The 15,557-nt window shown below is 41.7% G+C and overlaps 1 protein-coding gene across 2 annotated transcripts in view; it reads right to left on the minus strand.

The window, feature by feature from the left end:
* The window catches only part of LOC119014506 (carbonic anhydrase-related protein 10-like), a 211,372-nt gene that overhangs the window by 36,859 nt on the left and 158,956 nt on the right, over positions 1-15,557 (minus strand). For both annotated transcript variants that reach the window (XM_037089743.1, XM_037089744.1), the window contains exons 5-7: positions 11,127-11,222; positions 9,822-9,894; positions 686-840 (exon numbers count right to left, since the gene is read on the minus strand). In XM_037089743.1, the coding sequence (XP_036945638.1) occupies positions 686-840; positions 9,822-9,894; positions 11,127-11,222 (324 nt within the window). The remainder of the gene's footprint in view (positions 1-685; positions 841-9,821; positions 9,895-11,126; positions 11,223-15,557) is intronic.

Raw genomic sequence — 15,557 nt, forward strand, 5'->3', positions numbered from 1 at the left:
CAGATGGAGGTTTAAGACTAGGTCTGTGCACCCCTCACAATGACAGATAATCTGGGGCAAAAGAGAAGGGAATAAAGAGAAACTAGAGAATGATCCAAAAGGGTTCTAGAAAAAGGAGTAGGTGGGAGTAAATGGCTGACAGTGTGTGGGAGTTCATGATTTTGATGCATGCAGTTGAGTGTTGTACCAGATTGTAATGTGTTGCACTTTGACATCATGCTTCCTGATTTGAAAAGTCTGGGTGTGAATCTGATCCACCCAGCTGCTCCTGAGTAACATCACTGTGTTTTCTTGTCAGAGATTGGCTCCAACAACATGTGGATGATGATGTCCTTCAAATCACCCATATATCTTATCCATTGCTTAAAAGGTACAGGAGAAGAAAGACTGTTTCTGACTTTGAGAATACTGAGAGCAGAGGGGGTGCAATTTAAATTATGGATGGTTTTGTGTGCTCTGTGTATGTATATGCAATGCATTTCATTACGTTCCTGTTACAACATGGCCTCTTTTATCTAAACTACTAAGGGAAAAGGAGAAACTTTAGGTTACAGGTTACAAAGTGATAATGTTAGTTCAAAGCTGTTTTGCGCCCTGTGCCAGCATGGATATTAGAAATTACATTTCTGCCTCAATCAACAGTATGTGTGTTGTTCCCTGTGTCACATATCCTACAGTTACATACCTGCATCTGTGTCACGTACACAGGCTTGTTGATGAGTATCCAAGTGGATGTCTCGTAGCACGGAGGGATGGTAATGGAGCCCTCGTAGGTGATGTAACGTGTGGTGTCAGGATAAAGGTCGGCTATGTTCAGGCCCATCAATAAGAACGCATCATCTAGAGAGAGACAGAGAGAGAGCAGGCAGAGAGAGGGAGTGTTAAGCTGATGCAGTGTGCCATCAGAGAAGAGGAGGGGAGCAATGAATCCTCCGTGTGTGTGTGTTTGTGTGTGTGTGTTTTTGTGCATGTTGTGTATGTGGAATGAAGCAGCAATCTCCTGGGCTAAATAATGAAGCTGACGGTGTAGTACCAAAAACTGCAATTTCCCAAATAGCCACTGGAGGCCCCAAAAGTCAAGGCAATCCATATAATGGCAGAGATCAGTCACTGATCTTCACCTTTCAGCTGTGTTAGCGGTGTCAGTGCCTTTATGACAATTGGAGCTAACAGTGCCCTGGGAGGAGTGGATTGAGGAGGTCAAACAAAGGTAGTGGGAGAGATATGCAGAGTTGGTCGAAGAGTGCTGTAGATGGGCATGGTGTGCAAGGTGCTTGCCTATTGAAGTAGGCAATATGGGGCTTTGTGGGAAAACCATTGTGCTACCTGGGTGAGGGTGTCTGAAGTTGACAGACCCAAAACACCTGATGATTCCAGGCACTAGCATTGAGGATGCATCCAAGTATAATTTTATTTGACCAGTTGCAAGAAATGATTTGCCTGTGAAACAACATTAAGTATGTTAAAGCAGTATGTCTGCACGCCATTGTGTTAATCGGGAACAGAGGTGTTCAAATAGTCACATTATGGTTGCTTACCTCCCATTTATGGATCGATAACTGGTTACCACAGGCTTAACTGTTCACCATGATAAGCTTCTGCTTTTCGTCCCTCTTGTTCTTTCCTGAGTTGTACTTTTCTCCTTTGGTTGTTACTTTGTTTTAGCTTTTTTTATTTTGTACTTTGGGGATTTCCCTTCTTGATTTTTGTTTGGATTCCTGATTGAGCATTCCTTTAGTTCTCTAACCTGCCTCCCTTTGGTGTTTTGGTTTTGGGTCCTCAATATCCACTGCCTGGCCAAAAAAAAGTCACCACCTGGATTTATAACCAAGCAAAGAGGTAAGAGCCTCTGATTGGATAATTACTGCACGGGCGATGGCTGGCAACAAGTTATTTAGCCTCAGCTGATGCAATGAGTAGCTTCTCATGTAAACCAACAACCATGTCGAAAGATACATCCCGTGCTTGTGGAAAAATGTCTGTTTGAAAAGGGTCAAATCATTGGCATGCATCAAGCAGAGAAAACATCTAAGGAGATTGCAGAAAATACTAAAATTGGGTTAAGAACTGTCCAATGCATTATTAAAAACTGGAAGGGTCCTGGGGAACCATCATCTTCAAGGAGGAAATGTTGTCGGAAAAAAGTCCTGATTGATCGTGATCAGCGATCCCTTAAACGTTGAAATGGTGAATCAAATCGTAGAGAAACCACAGTAGAACTTTGGGCTATCTTTATTAGTGAAAGTAAGAGCATGTCCAGAAGCACAATGCGAAGGGAACTCTGGGATTGGGATTGAACAGCTGTGCAGCCTTAAGAAAACCACTTATCAGTGAGGCTACTAGGAAAAAAGTTTCAATTTGCTAGGAAGCATAAAGATTGGACTCTGGAGCAATGGAAGAAGGTTATGTAGTCTGATGAGTCCAGATTTACCCTGTTCCAGAGTGATGGGCATATCAGGGTAAAAAGAGAGGCAGATGAAGTGATGCACCTAGCATGACTAGTGCCTACTATACAAGCCTGTGGGGGCAGTGCTATGATCTGGGGTTGCTGCAGTTGGTCATGTCTAGGCGAATGCATGCTGTAATCAAAGTAAAAGGTGGTCCAACGAAAGATTAGAGTGTGTGACCTTTTTTTGGTAGCAACTTATTTTTGGGTGGGCATTGTATTTTTACCATTAATCTAACAAAATGAACTGATCATAAATTGACCCAGCACACACAAGGTTGCAGTTTGAGGTTATTTGGGACAATCTCTTTTTAAGTTTGAAAAATAACAGTATACAAGCCATCATATATTTGAATGAGAGTTGGTCCTACAAAGTGGATGACATTAGACAAACTGAACTCCAGTGACTCCCATTCAGAACTTAGCATGGACTTTGCCAACATCGGCCTGCTAGCCTCCCATTATCTCCAGTATCTGCTACCCACCAGCCTGTTAGCCTCCTGTCAACTCCATTGCCAGCTAGCCACCAGGCTGCTAGTCTACCATCAGCTCCAGTGTAAACTATCCTACCATGGGCTCCAGTGCCAACGAGCCACCAGGCTGCTAGCTACCGATTTAAGCTGATCCTTAAATAGATAAGAGGGATTCTCATATCCAGGGCTGTAGCTACCATTGAGGACACCGAGGTCATGTCCTCAGTATTTTTTTCATTACATTTCATTTCATTTTCATTTTTCACCCTACATTTCAGCGAGTAAAAATGTAAACATAAAGTCTAAAAATCAAATATATAAAGCCCATCTTATTATCATGACATCAATGCAGTCTCACGTGACACAGTCGTCCATATATTTGACTCATTAAAACCGAAAGTTAACACGGTCGCGACATGATTGCAGGTCTGTTTTTAGAACGGCAATTGAATGAATCAGAGCAAAGATGCAATGTAGAGGTAAGAGGCTGCATCATTCCAAGTTATCATTTGTTGCAGCAAGAAAGGCTGTAGCTCAGTGGGTAGAGCTGGTGGACTGATGATTCACCAGTTCGAATCCCGGCTCCCCTGTGTGGAACTTGGGCAAGATACTGAACCCCGACGTTGCTCCTGATGTTCAGATGCCATCAGTAAGGGTGAACCCTATGCCCATTGTGTGAACTGGATTTGTAAGCCCCGCAGCCTCTCACGGGGAAATGGCAACATCCCGCGACCCTCACGGATAAGCGGGAAGAAACAAAACGAAATGTTGGCTTATGGTGGTTTATGATGAAGGAGAAGAATAAAGTCATCTGTAACTGAGGAATTGTGGTCCCTTGTATTTCCTGGAGGGAGTGACACAAAGGAAGATTGAAAAGTGTTGAAATGGCCCTTTAAAAATAACCTTGTTTCAATCTATAATGCAATGCATATATAGATGAATCAATGTTGATTTAATTCTACATTCTTTCAATGCTGATGATGTCATAGTTGAATAAAGGTTGTTTCATTGTCAGAACTGATGAGACATTCAACGTTATTTCAATGTTGATCATAGCAAGCAATTTCAATGTATATTTCAATATCTGACATCAATGTTGGTTACAATCTTCAGCCTGACAATATGTCAATGTTGATTCAATCAAATGTTGCTATCTGGAAAGCAGTAAACATCAAGTCAATCTGACAATGTTTGTCTTACTTCCTGTGGCCAGTGGGTGGCGCTATGGATATGACACAGTTTTGATGCACAGATATACACTCACCGGCCACTTTATTAGGCACACCTTGCTAGTACCGGGTTGGACCCCCTTTTGCCTTCAGAACTGCCTTAATCCTTCGTGGCATAGATTCAACAAGGTACTGGAAACATTCCTCAGAGAGTTTGGTCCATATTGACATGATAGCATCACGCAGTTGCTGCAGATTTGTCGGCTGCACATCCATGATGCGAATCTCCCGTTCCACCACATCCCAAAGGTGCTCTATTGGATTGAGATCTGGTGACTGTGGAGGCCATTTGAGTACAGTGAACTCATTGTCATGTTCAAGAAACCAGTCTGGGATGATTCGAGCTTTATGACATGGCACGTTATCCTGCTGGAAGTAGCCATCAGAAGATGGGTACACTGTGGTCATAAAGGGATGGACATGGTCAGCAACAATACTCAGGTAGGCTGTGGCGTTGCAACGATGCTCAATTAGTACTAAGGGGCCCAAAGAGTGCCAAGAAAATATCCCCCACACCATTACACCACCACCACCAGCCTGAACCGTTGACACAAGGCAGGATGGATCCATGCTTTCATGTTGTTGACGCCAAATTCTGACCCTACCATCCGAATGTCGCAGCAGAAATCGAGACTCATCAGACCAGGCAACGGTTTTCCAATCTTCTATTGTCCAATTTCGGTGAGCCTGTGCGAATTGTAGCCTCAGTTTCCTGTTCTTAGCTGACAGGAGTGGCACCCGATGTGGTCTTCTGCTGCTGTAGCCCATCTGCCTCAAGGTTCGACGTGTTGTGCGTTCAGAGATGCTCTTCTGCATACCTTGGTTGTAACGAATGGTTATTTGAGTTACTGTTGCCTTTCTATCAGCTCGAACCAGTCTGGCCATTCTCCTCTGACCTCTGGCATCAACAAGGCATTTTCGCCCACAGAACTACCGCTCACTGGATATTTTCTCTTTTTCAGACCATTCTCTGTAAACCCTAGAGATGGTTGTGCGTGAAAATCCCAGGAGATCAGCAGTTCCTGAAATACTCAGACCAGCCCGTCTGGCACCAACAACCATGCCACGTTCAAAGTCACTTAAATCACCTTTCTTCCCCATTCTGATGCTCGGTTTGAACTGCAGCAGATCGTCTTGACCATGTCTACATGCCTAAATGCATTGAGTTGCTGCCATGTGATTGGCTGATTAGGAATTTGCGTTTAATGAGCAGTTGGACAGGTGTGCCTAATAAAGTGGCCGGTGAGTGTATGTAGGGCGCCTCCCTCTACACTCCTGAGAGATTTGGTGCAGATAGGACATTGTATGGTGAAGTTACAAGGACTTGATGCTTCATGGGGAAGGATTTAAATAGACAGCACCACCACATCCAGAAGTTATGTCAGGGTGCGGCGCCGTCGGATTGCGTGCTCGCCTGTTACTTGCATGTCATTCTGGGGAGAAAACAAGCAGTAAACGTCATGTCAATCTGATGATGTTTGTCTGACTTCCTGAGTCCAGTGGGTAGCGCTATGGATATGACACAATGTTGATGCATAGATATATTCAGGGTGACTCCCTCTACATTCCTGAATAATTTGGTGAAGATGGGAAATTGTATGTTGGACTTACAAAGCCTTCATGCCTCACGGCAAAGGAAAAAAATGGTTTCCACCATCACAGCCACCAGGTATGACCTAGCGGAAAGATTTCCATAACTTTTGATCTTCAAGGTATGAAGATGATACTGAGTTAATGTGAAGACTGTGGTGTTTCATCTCTAGGGCAAGATAGTTTTCAAAGGAGGCATAAAATGGTGTTTCACATCAAAGTGGATGACTTCCTATGGGTCCAAGAGGATTTTTTGAGCGTCTGCTCATGACAAATATGCACACCGAATTTCGTTCCTGCAAGTAGGAGGCAGGGCATTACATTATGATGTTTTTTGTCTGACTTTCTGTGTCCAGTGGGTGGTGCTATGATGACGACACAGTTTTAATGCACAGGTATATTCAGGGCGACTCCCTCTACATTCCTGAGAGAATTGGTGTAGAAGGGGAATTGTAGGTGAAAGCTTTTAACAGGTTTTCATCTTCAAGGTCTGAGGATGATACTGACTGACTGTGAAGTCTGTTGTGTTAAATCTGATGGAGGATGTAACTACAGTGTGAGGATTAGAAATATTTCAAAATGGTGGCCACAATCAAAATGGCTGACTTAGTATTGCTGCTGAGATGTATTCGGGGCGACACCGTCTACATGTATGTGCATTTTGGTGTAGATGGGAAATTGTATGTTGAAGTTATAAAGACGTGATGCTTCACGGCGAAGGAAAAAAAATGGTTTCCACTATCATGCCCACCAGGTATGACGTAGCCAAAAGATATCCATAATTTTTCATCTTCAAGACATGAAGATGATACTGAGTGAGTGTGAAGACTGTGGTGTTTAAGCTCTAGGACAAGATAGTTTTCAAAGTAGGCATGAATTTGGGAAAAATGCCGCAACACATCAAAATGGCCGACTTCATGTTGGAGTGATGGTATTGGTCCTGCAGACTTTTTTGTGTGTCTGCTCATGATGAATCTGTGTAACAAATTTAGTTAATCTATGCAGATGTGGAAGGCAGGCAAGAACAATGGGGGCGCTACAGAGCCTGCAGGTCACACCCACACAAAATGACATTAAATTATCAAATTTTACGCCAGATATGATGTATATTCCAAATTTGGTGAGTTTTGGGGTATGTTCAGGCTTCCAAAACAGCAGTTAAACCACAGAAGAATAATTCATTCTCTTTCAATTACAATAGGGACCTCACAGGTCTGTGACCTGCTCGGGCCCTAATTAAAGCTGCAAGCAGCGATGAACAGGCCCCCACATGTTGTGCATGCTGTGGCATACTGCCATCGGTTGCCTGCTACTGCATGTATGAAATAATGTATGTTGAAGTCAGAAAAACTTTGTGAACTGCTGCATGATTCCCCGGACAAAGACCGAGACGATGGTCCACTTTTGGAGCTGGCTGAAGAAGATGTCCACACGAGGCTTGATGCAATGAAATAGTTTCAGGAAGAAGCTGAAGCTATCATCCTCCAGTAGCCTCACAAAAGCCCCAAAAGCCACAAAGCCTCACAGTGCAGTGGTAGGCTCAAACTCCCCTGATGGTTTCAAAACACTGGATGATGTCACCTTTGTGCTCAAACACAGTGTTCACAGCATGGATATGGAGGTTCCATCTTACTGTGCTTGCTCTTGGGTGTCTGTGTGCCACCACTCTATCAAGCATACTGGTTCTCTTGGGAGATCCTGAAAAATATCCAGAGAATCCAGCCAGGTCAGAAAAGTACTGATTAACTAATGGGGTGTGAGATGTCACCTGCTGCATGATGAAAGCTGAAGAGCGAGAAAGATGAATATTTAAAAAGCTGAAAAAGCAGAAAAGCTGAAAAGTAAGAGGGCTGACAGAGCCTAAAATGGTGAACAGTTTCTCTGCCTGCACACATGCTGGAGCAGTAAAACAGCCATAGTAGAAAATGTCTCCATAAGAATGAGAAAACGCCTCCCAAACTCCTGCAATTTTTGAAAAAAAAAAAAATGTAATGGTTACCGCCAAAATATTTATATATTGAGTCACAGGAGACATTGCTGAACATTATGATGTCTTTTTATTTTATTTCTGTAGACATCTACTTTGTAGTGGATATGAGGCTGACCTCCTGTGTGCAGCAACATTCAATTTGGAGAATGCCCTAAATACATAGGATACATGTGACTCTAAAGACAACATTGCCATCTAGTGGACTAGTTGTATCAAACACACCATACATTGATGTGCTTCTTACAATGGAAGCAAATCAAAATACTGTCAATCCCACCAGGTATCACACAGGCAGATGATTTTGCTAACATGTCTTTTTCACAGTCTGAAGATGAGTCTGACTGAATATGAAGACAGTGGTGGTCAAACTGTGGGATAACACAACTGAAGAACGAGGCATCGAAAAGTGTGCATTATGGCGTGGAAAATCAAAATAGCCAACTTCCTGTGGGACTGAGAGTATGGGTCCGAATGGGTTTTTTGTGTGTGTTGTCATGACACACATGCATACCGGATGTCAATCAGGTAAGTGCATGAAGGCAGTGTGATGACTGAGATAAACCTTACCATATTGATGCACAGATATATTCAGGGCGACACCCTCTACATTCCTGAATAATTTGGTGTAGATGTGAAATTGTATGTCAAAGTTAGAGGTACTTGATGCTTCACGGCGAAGGACTTAAATGGGCGGCACCACCACAGCCAGCAGGTACGACGTAGGATCAAGATTTTCATAACTTTTCATCTTCAAGGTCAGACGATGATCCTAACTGACTGTGAAGTCTGTGGTGTTGAATCTGTTGGAGGAGGGAGCGGCCAAAAATCAAAATGGCCGACTTAGTATTGATGCTGAGATGTATTCAGAGGAAGACCTTATATGTGCAGTTTGGTGTAGATGGGAAATTGTATTGATAAGTTATAAAGCTTTGATGCTTTACAATGAAAGAAAAAAATGGTTTCCATTGTCACGCCCTCCAGGTATGAGGTAGCTGAAAGATTTCCATAACTTTTGATCTATAACAGTTCAAGTGTACATTGTATAGGGAAAATTCACACCACTTTACATCGCTGTCAGACCGCCCTTTCTTTTGACACTACATTTTTGTCAACCATAGAACCCCTGTATCCCTATGCAGTTGCGCTTATGCATACGGATACGGGGTTCTACGGTCTGTTAAGTTTTGTTTTTATCGAAAGTAAACCTCTCCTCCAGCAACTGGGACTCGCACTGTATTTCACTGCTCGCAGATCACCTGTTGCCCAGTTGCACTAATGGGAAGAGATATGGAGGTTCTACGGTTGAGAAAATGTAGTGCCAAAAAAAAGGGCGGTTTGACGGCGATGTAAAGCGATGTGAATTTTACCTATACAATGTACACTTGAACTGTTATAGATCAAAAGTTATGGAAATCTTCCAGCTACCTCATAGTTGGGAATGAGACATAACATTACTTTAGTTATGTATAGTAATGGTCAAAAGTTAACATCCACTTGTAGAGAACATGCATATAATGGCAGTCTTCGGTTCCAATGATTTTTGAGGGATCTCATTTTCTGTGATAGAATGTGTGGAACACATACTACTTTGAAGCTGGGCTGAAGTTTGCTGCTGATCACATGGAAAAAAGGAAAAGCCTTCTGCAACAGTTCATTTAGGTGTTGTGTTAAAGCACCTGTGGGTACTGCAGGTACTGCAGGAGTCATTTGAAGGGAGTGAATGGTGATTGTACACATACACATTGAAGACAAAAGCCAGATGTCAGTGGGTGGGTTTATTGTCCAATGTAAAGGGTTTAACAGACATACTAATTTTAACTCAAACCAAAAACTTTTCCTAAACCTAACCAAACTGCTAGTGTACAATGAAGGTCTGGGTTGCCTGTGGCTGGTCTGCTTCATCTGTCATGTTGTTTTGGGAGTCACTGGCAACCAACCTATTCAGTCATTTAGGTATGAGGATGTGTTGTTGAAGTGTTGATATATAGCATATATAAAGACCTAATTTTATTTCAAGAACAAAATATAGACGTTTTCTCAGAACGGAACACAAATGGAGGCTTTATTGGTGTGTGTACGTGTGTGTGTCTTACGTCTGTAGTTGATTCTGGTGATGGTGTCTCTATTGAGCATGCGGTTGAGGAAGGAGTTGGAGTTTTCAGAGAGCTGAGAGATGTCAGAGAGAGAGGGGTCAAATATTCATCACAATATTCACCACAAGCCTCAACACATGCACACACACACACACACACACACACACACACACACACACACACACACACACACACACAAACAATGCAGTAAAATACATCAAGCATATTGTCTACGGACTGAAATGATTATCTTTTTTCCTGTCCTGCAGTCCTTACATTAGTGTAATGAAAATCGATAATCCACAACTGAGAGGTTATTTTTATAATGTACAATATGTTATGAGTCAATTAAACCACACAATAAGCTCTATTTCTTAATTGACTCTTCATTATGTTCCATTGTATCCAGAGTAGAGGTAAGATCTTTAGCCCAAGCCCGAGCCCGAGCCCGACCCGGCCCGAAATTCAGGTCGGGTCGGGCCTAAAATGTCAATCATTACGGGCTCGGGCTTCTCTCTCGCTGACTTTTTTTAAAATAAATATATGTATATATATTTATATATATATATATATATATATATAAATATATATATATAAAAATGTATACTAAAACGATGTGTGGATACTAAACTAAGGAATACTTGTTGTAAATAAATAATTTGGATAAAACAGAGAAGGCGGCGCGGTAAGGTAATTGCTATATAACTACTACTAAACAGGAGGCGCAGAGCAAGACCACGCTTTGCGCACGGCTTTGTGGACATTTCGTGAACGTAATCTTGAAATTTCGGGTTTGCTTCGGGCTCGGGCCTGCAAATCAAGTTAATTGGTCGGGCTCGGGCTGGGTCGGGCTTTAATGCCTGCGGGCCTGGGTCGGGTCGGGCTGGATTTTTTAGGTCCGATCTTACCTCTAATCAAGAGGGACTTGCTGACTGTCACGGTTGTTTGGAATTATTTTAATAGATAGCTTTTATTGTGAAACAGCTACTTTTATTTTTGAAATGTTCGGTGTGCTCGAGAAGGGAGAACTAGCAGAAAAGGATGTGCACATGTCCTGTTAGGAAACATGCCAGTTGGCAATTGTTAAGTTGTTATAAAATATTTAAGGACTCCGCAAGAATTCCCTTGCTTGCAGCACACAGCCAACAAGGTAAGTTATGTTTCTTTTGTCTTTCTTTTTCCTTTGATAAGCAGGTTTACACGTACTGTGAATGCTGTTGTTGTTGCTAACTTTGTCTTTATATACAGATTTGGTGACAAAGAAAGCCACTTGTGTTTGCCATGCTTTGAGAGAATTACACTGACCTTTATGAAGATGGAGACCACTGCGATGCCATGAGGGCTCTTAGCTGCCTCAGTGTAGTTGGCATATAGATCCTGGTTATAATGGATCAGCTGGACCTGACAGAGACACACGGTGATACAGAGCATTACATGCTAGACTCAAGAAATTACAAGAACATGTGTGCTATTTTCACTTGATGAAAATTGGTTGTCAATATTGTTGATTCATCACTCTTTATTCTCTGGTCTTATTGAATGGGTGAGTTTAATCAAAAAGGGCAAGTCATACAAAGTGGCACAGACAAATTAACCATTGCATTTAATCACTTGTCAGTGTGTTACCTGCAGTCGATGACTATCAGCTGTTCATCAGAGTGGAGAAGCAGCTGGCAGGTGCTGCTGAAGCTATACCAGGAGCAAGACGTATTGTATTTTAAGGTCCTACCTGTTATGACTGCAGTCATTTTTCAGCAAATCTGCTGTGTGTGTGTGTGTTCCCTGTGTGTTTTTCTGCCTTCAATCTTCTATGCAATTAGGTGCATGCCATAGCCGTGCTATGATTGGTGGAGTGGTTCCAAGCCCTGGCTCTTGATTGGATGCACTCACAAAACCACCTGGTATATAAGGAGCCAAGATGGTGGATGTCTGGTGGCAGCAGGCATTCTTCATCCTCCTCCTCGCCCAATCGGCCACACTTCAGTTCAGCTCTGTAGTCCTTTTGAGTAGTTTAGTTTCTTTTTGAGTAGTAAGGGTGGACTGCCAGTTTTGTTAACATTGTTTTTTCCTGTTTATTTAGTTAGGGAGGTAAGTCTTGTGTCATTAGTTTTTTTCTAAAGTTTGATTAGGTAAGGTTTATTATTTCCTAGACAGGAACCTTTTGTTTGTTATTTTGGCCTTTGTCCACCCTAAAGGCCATAGCTCAGCTTATATACATCATTATGTATTTTTGTCACTTCAACTATTTTTTGTAAATTAATCATTTTTCTTAGTATTCAACCAAATCATTGTTTGTGGCTACTTGGGACTTGGGGAAGACGGGGCTTATTCACGTTGTGTCCTAGGCCCCCTAGACTGGGGCATAACACACCTAATATATGGATCACTTAAGTGTATGCCATGTCTATTTGGGGGGCTTTACATTGCATTAAAACTGCCTTTTCTTTTGGCACTACACACACACTTGCGATTTCTGAGGCTAGTGCCTCGGTTGAACTTATCCTCAACAGCAGAGGCGACTCTTGGTCTTCCTTTCCTGGGGCAGTCCTCATGTGAGCTAGTTTTGTCATAGTGCTTGATGGTATTTGCGACTGCACTTGGGGACACATTCAAAGTTTTTGCAATTTGCCGGACTGACTGACCCCCAGTTCTTAAAGTAATGATGAACTGTCGTTTGTCTTTACTTAGCTGATTGACATCAGGCACGTGCACACATAGGGCCCAAGGGGTGCTTGAGCCCCTGCCCTTTTTGCCTTGTATTAAAAAGTGCCCTTTTTGTGTGTTTTTTGATGAATAAATACATTCCTGTTGTGCGTAGGGATGTAAAAGAAAACAGCGGTATAAAAACCCCACGGTTATCTATCATCTCCGCATTTCCTGGTAAAGCCCATAAAGGCTACTTCTCTGTCCGCTGTGGCTCTGGCTCTCACAGGAGACACACACACACACACACACACACACACACACAGAGATAGAGAGAGAGAGAGAATGTGAGAGTGACTGACTGTGCTGTCACTGTGATGAGGGAGCTATAGAAACAGAACTGCACTTTCTTGCACAATGTCACAAATATAGACACATTAGAGAGGACATAACGGCAGCAGTTCTACAGGTTCGATGTAATGGTCAGAGTTGAACAGATTACCACAGGAACTGAACAGTATAGCAGCTTTGCCACTGCTTTAAGGACTGTAAGGACGGAACTTTATTAAGGTGTTTATGTCTTCTTCAGTGGTGTAAGAAACGTGCATTCATTTATAACACACGTGTTGCTGTGTGTGTGTAAATACATGTACAACTACTCTCTAAAAACAACAACAATTTTTGTTGGATTGTTCGAGTTAATTCAAGCTTTAGTAGTATCTTTACAAATCTATCTATAACTAAAATTGTTTATGTTGGGTTCTTCCTCTGCCTCACATGACAGTATCCACTCACAGCAGAGCCTCATCGGTGGTAGCCAAACGTGCAGAAGCAGCAGCCAATCCAGCAGCTAAAGAGGCAGAGTATAAGGTGCTGCTTGAAGAGGAAAAACTAAAGGAAACAATACAGCTCTTAGAAGAGCAGCAGAGAACAGAACTTGAAGCTCAAACGCGTGAGTTAGAGCGAATACATGCAGAGAAAGATTTAAGGGCAGCCCGAGCCAGGCTACAAGCCTATAAACAGGAGGCAGCAAGAGAGTCTCTCACCCAACCCCTGGTCTGTGATACCACAGGTCACAATTACACGTCTACACATGCCACTCCTTCTCCTCTCAATGTCATGGCACCAGCATACACACCACTACATTCAGATGTAGCTCTTCTTGCTCAAGCTGTTCAAGATAGTCTGGTGGTAAACAGACTCCCAGCACCAGAGCCATCTGTATTTGATGGTAACCCCCTTCATTTTATTGAGTGGAAGGCACTGTTCAAGTCTCTCATTGATCAACACAAGATTTCTACTGCTGATAAGCTTTTTTACCTCAAAATATATGTGGGTGGCGCAGCTCGCAAACTCTAGATGGATTTTTCTACAGGAATGACAATGAAGCATATCAGGATGCCTGGAAAAAACTGAATCAAAGATATGGACAACCATTTTTTATCCAGAGGGCCTTCAGAGATAAACTTGCCAGCTGGCCTAAACTTTAGTCAAAGGATGCGGAAGAACTTAGAAATTTCGCAGATTTCTTGAATGCTCGTCAGGAAGCCATCCCTCACGTGTCCGACCTCCAAATATTAAATGACTGTGAAGAAAATCAAAAACTCAACTAAAATTGCCAGATTGGCTAGCATCCCTTTGGAACCGCCAGGTAACACAAACATTGAATGACAAGAAAGAGTATCAAAGTTTCCAGGATTTCACAGTCTTTATGTCAACAGAGGCAGATATTGCTTGCAACCCAATAACATCCTACCATGCACGCCATTCATCTAATGTACTCACAAAAAAACTGATAAAATCAAAGGCAACACAATACTAAAAATAGTCTTTTACATATACAAATGTTATGTCTGTGTTTTATTTATACATATATATATATATATATATATATATATATATATATATATATATATATATATATATATATATATATACACACATACATACATATGTTATATTACATGTACTTTATTTCCTTTGTCTTTTTAGTTATTGATTTTGTACTGCTGAATAGTATTATTGCTGTTTATTATTGTGATTGTGCTTTGGCAACACATGTAAAAAGTCATGTCAATAAAGCCTGCTGAATTGAAAAAAAGAAAAAAATTGAATTGAGGGAGGGAGAGACAGCTCTACCACGCAGTGGTGATAGTGCAGTGACTTGAACCTTTGTGAGTTATAAATCCATTAACATAACTTCCTTGTGGGGGCTAACAGTACGCCTTCCACTTATTCAACATACTTGAATATGAATCATATTTCAGAAGATCGCCCATTTGTGCTTGTTAAGCTAAATGCTTTTTAAAGAGAGTTAAGAATAATATAATCTGACAGCTGTCTTTGTCAGCTGATTAGCTTGCCACAAGTCTTAAACTTCTTCCAGATATTGAGTTTATTGTGACTTTGCTGTTGTAAACATTGCTGTTCCTACAATCAGTCACAGTAGCAGTCACAGTAGTCATTTCTTGGTTTTGTCACATTTTTAGATGTGTAGCATGTATTTCTAGTTTGCATTTGCCCTCCAATTAAAAGCCTAATTATAAACCAGTGTTTCATTGCTTTTTGAGAATTGCAGCTGAATTGCATGTCTTCCAAACCTCAATATTATGATAATGTGAATAAACTCATGTTGACAATAATATGTTGACAGAAAAGAAATGGCAATTGTGCATCACTCACAGCTACACAGGATACACAGCTAAGTAGTTAGCTTTATATAAATACTTTGTTTGTTAATTTTACATTAATCTGCATGTTGTGATATTCAGGCCTGCAAAAAAATTGTTGCATACACATACTGCCCTTTTCTGACTAAAAGCCCCTGACCCTCTATAATCACATAAGCACGTTCCTGGTTGACATACGGTTATAGCTTTCAGGGGACCTTTTATCAGTCAAATTTAAGACCACTGTCTCTTTTGACCAAAACAACCTGACAAACCACCCAGGGAGGAGAGGAAGAGATCCAGTAAAGGACCGTGCTTATCTGGCTTGGATTTCAGGCTGCTCCTGGATAATGTGAAATGTGAAATGGACAAATTGGACTCAGGGTGACTAAACAACATGACATTAGAAACTGTTGTGTCCACA

Source organism: Acanthopagrus latus, chromosome 23, assembly GCF_904848185.1.
Source record: "Acanthopagrus latus isolate v.2019 chromosome 23, fAcaLat1.1, whole genome shotgun sequence".
Taxonomy (NCBI): Eukaryota; Metazoa; Chordata; class Actinopteri; order Spariformes; family Sparidae; genus Acanthopagrus; species Acanthopagrus latus.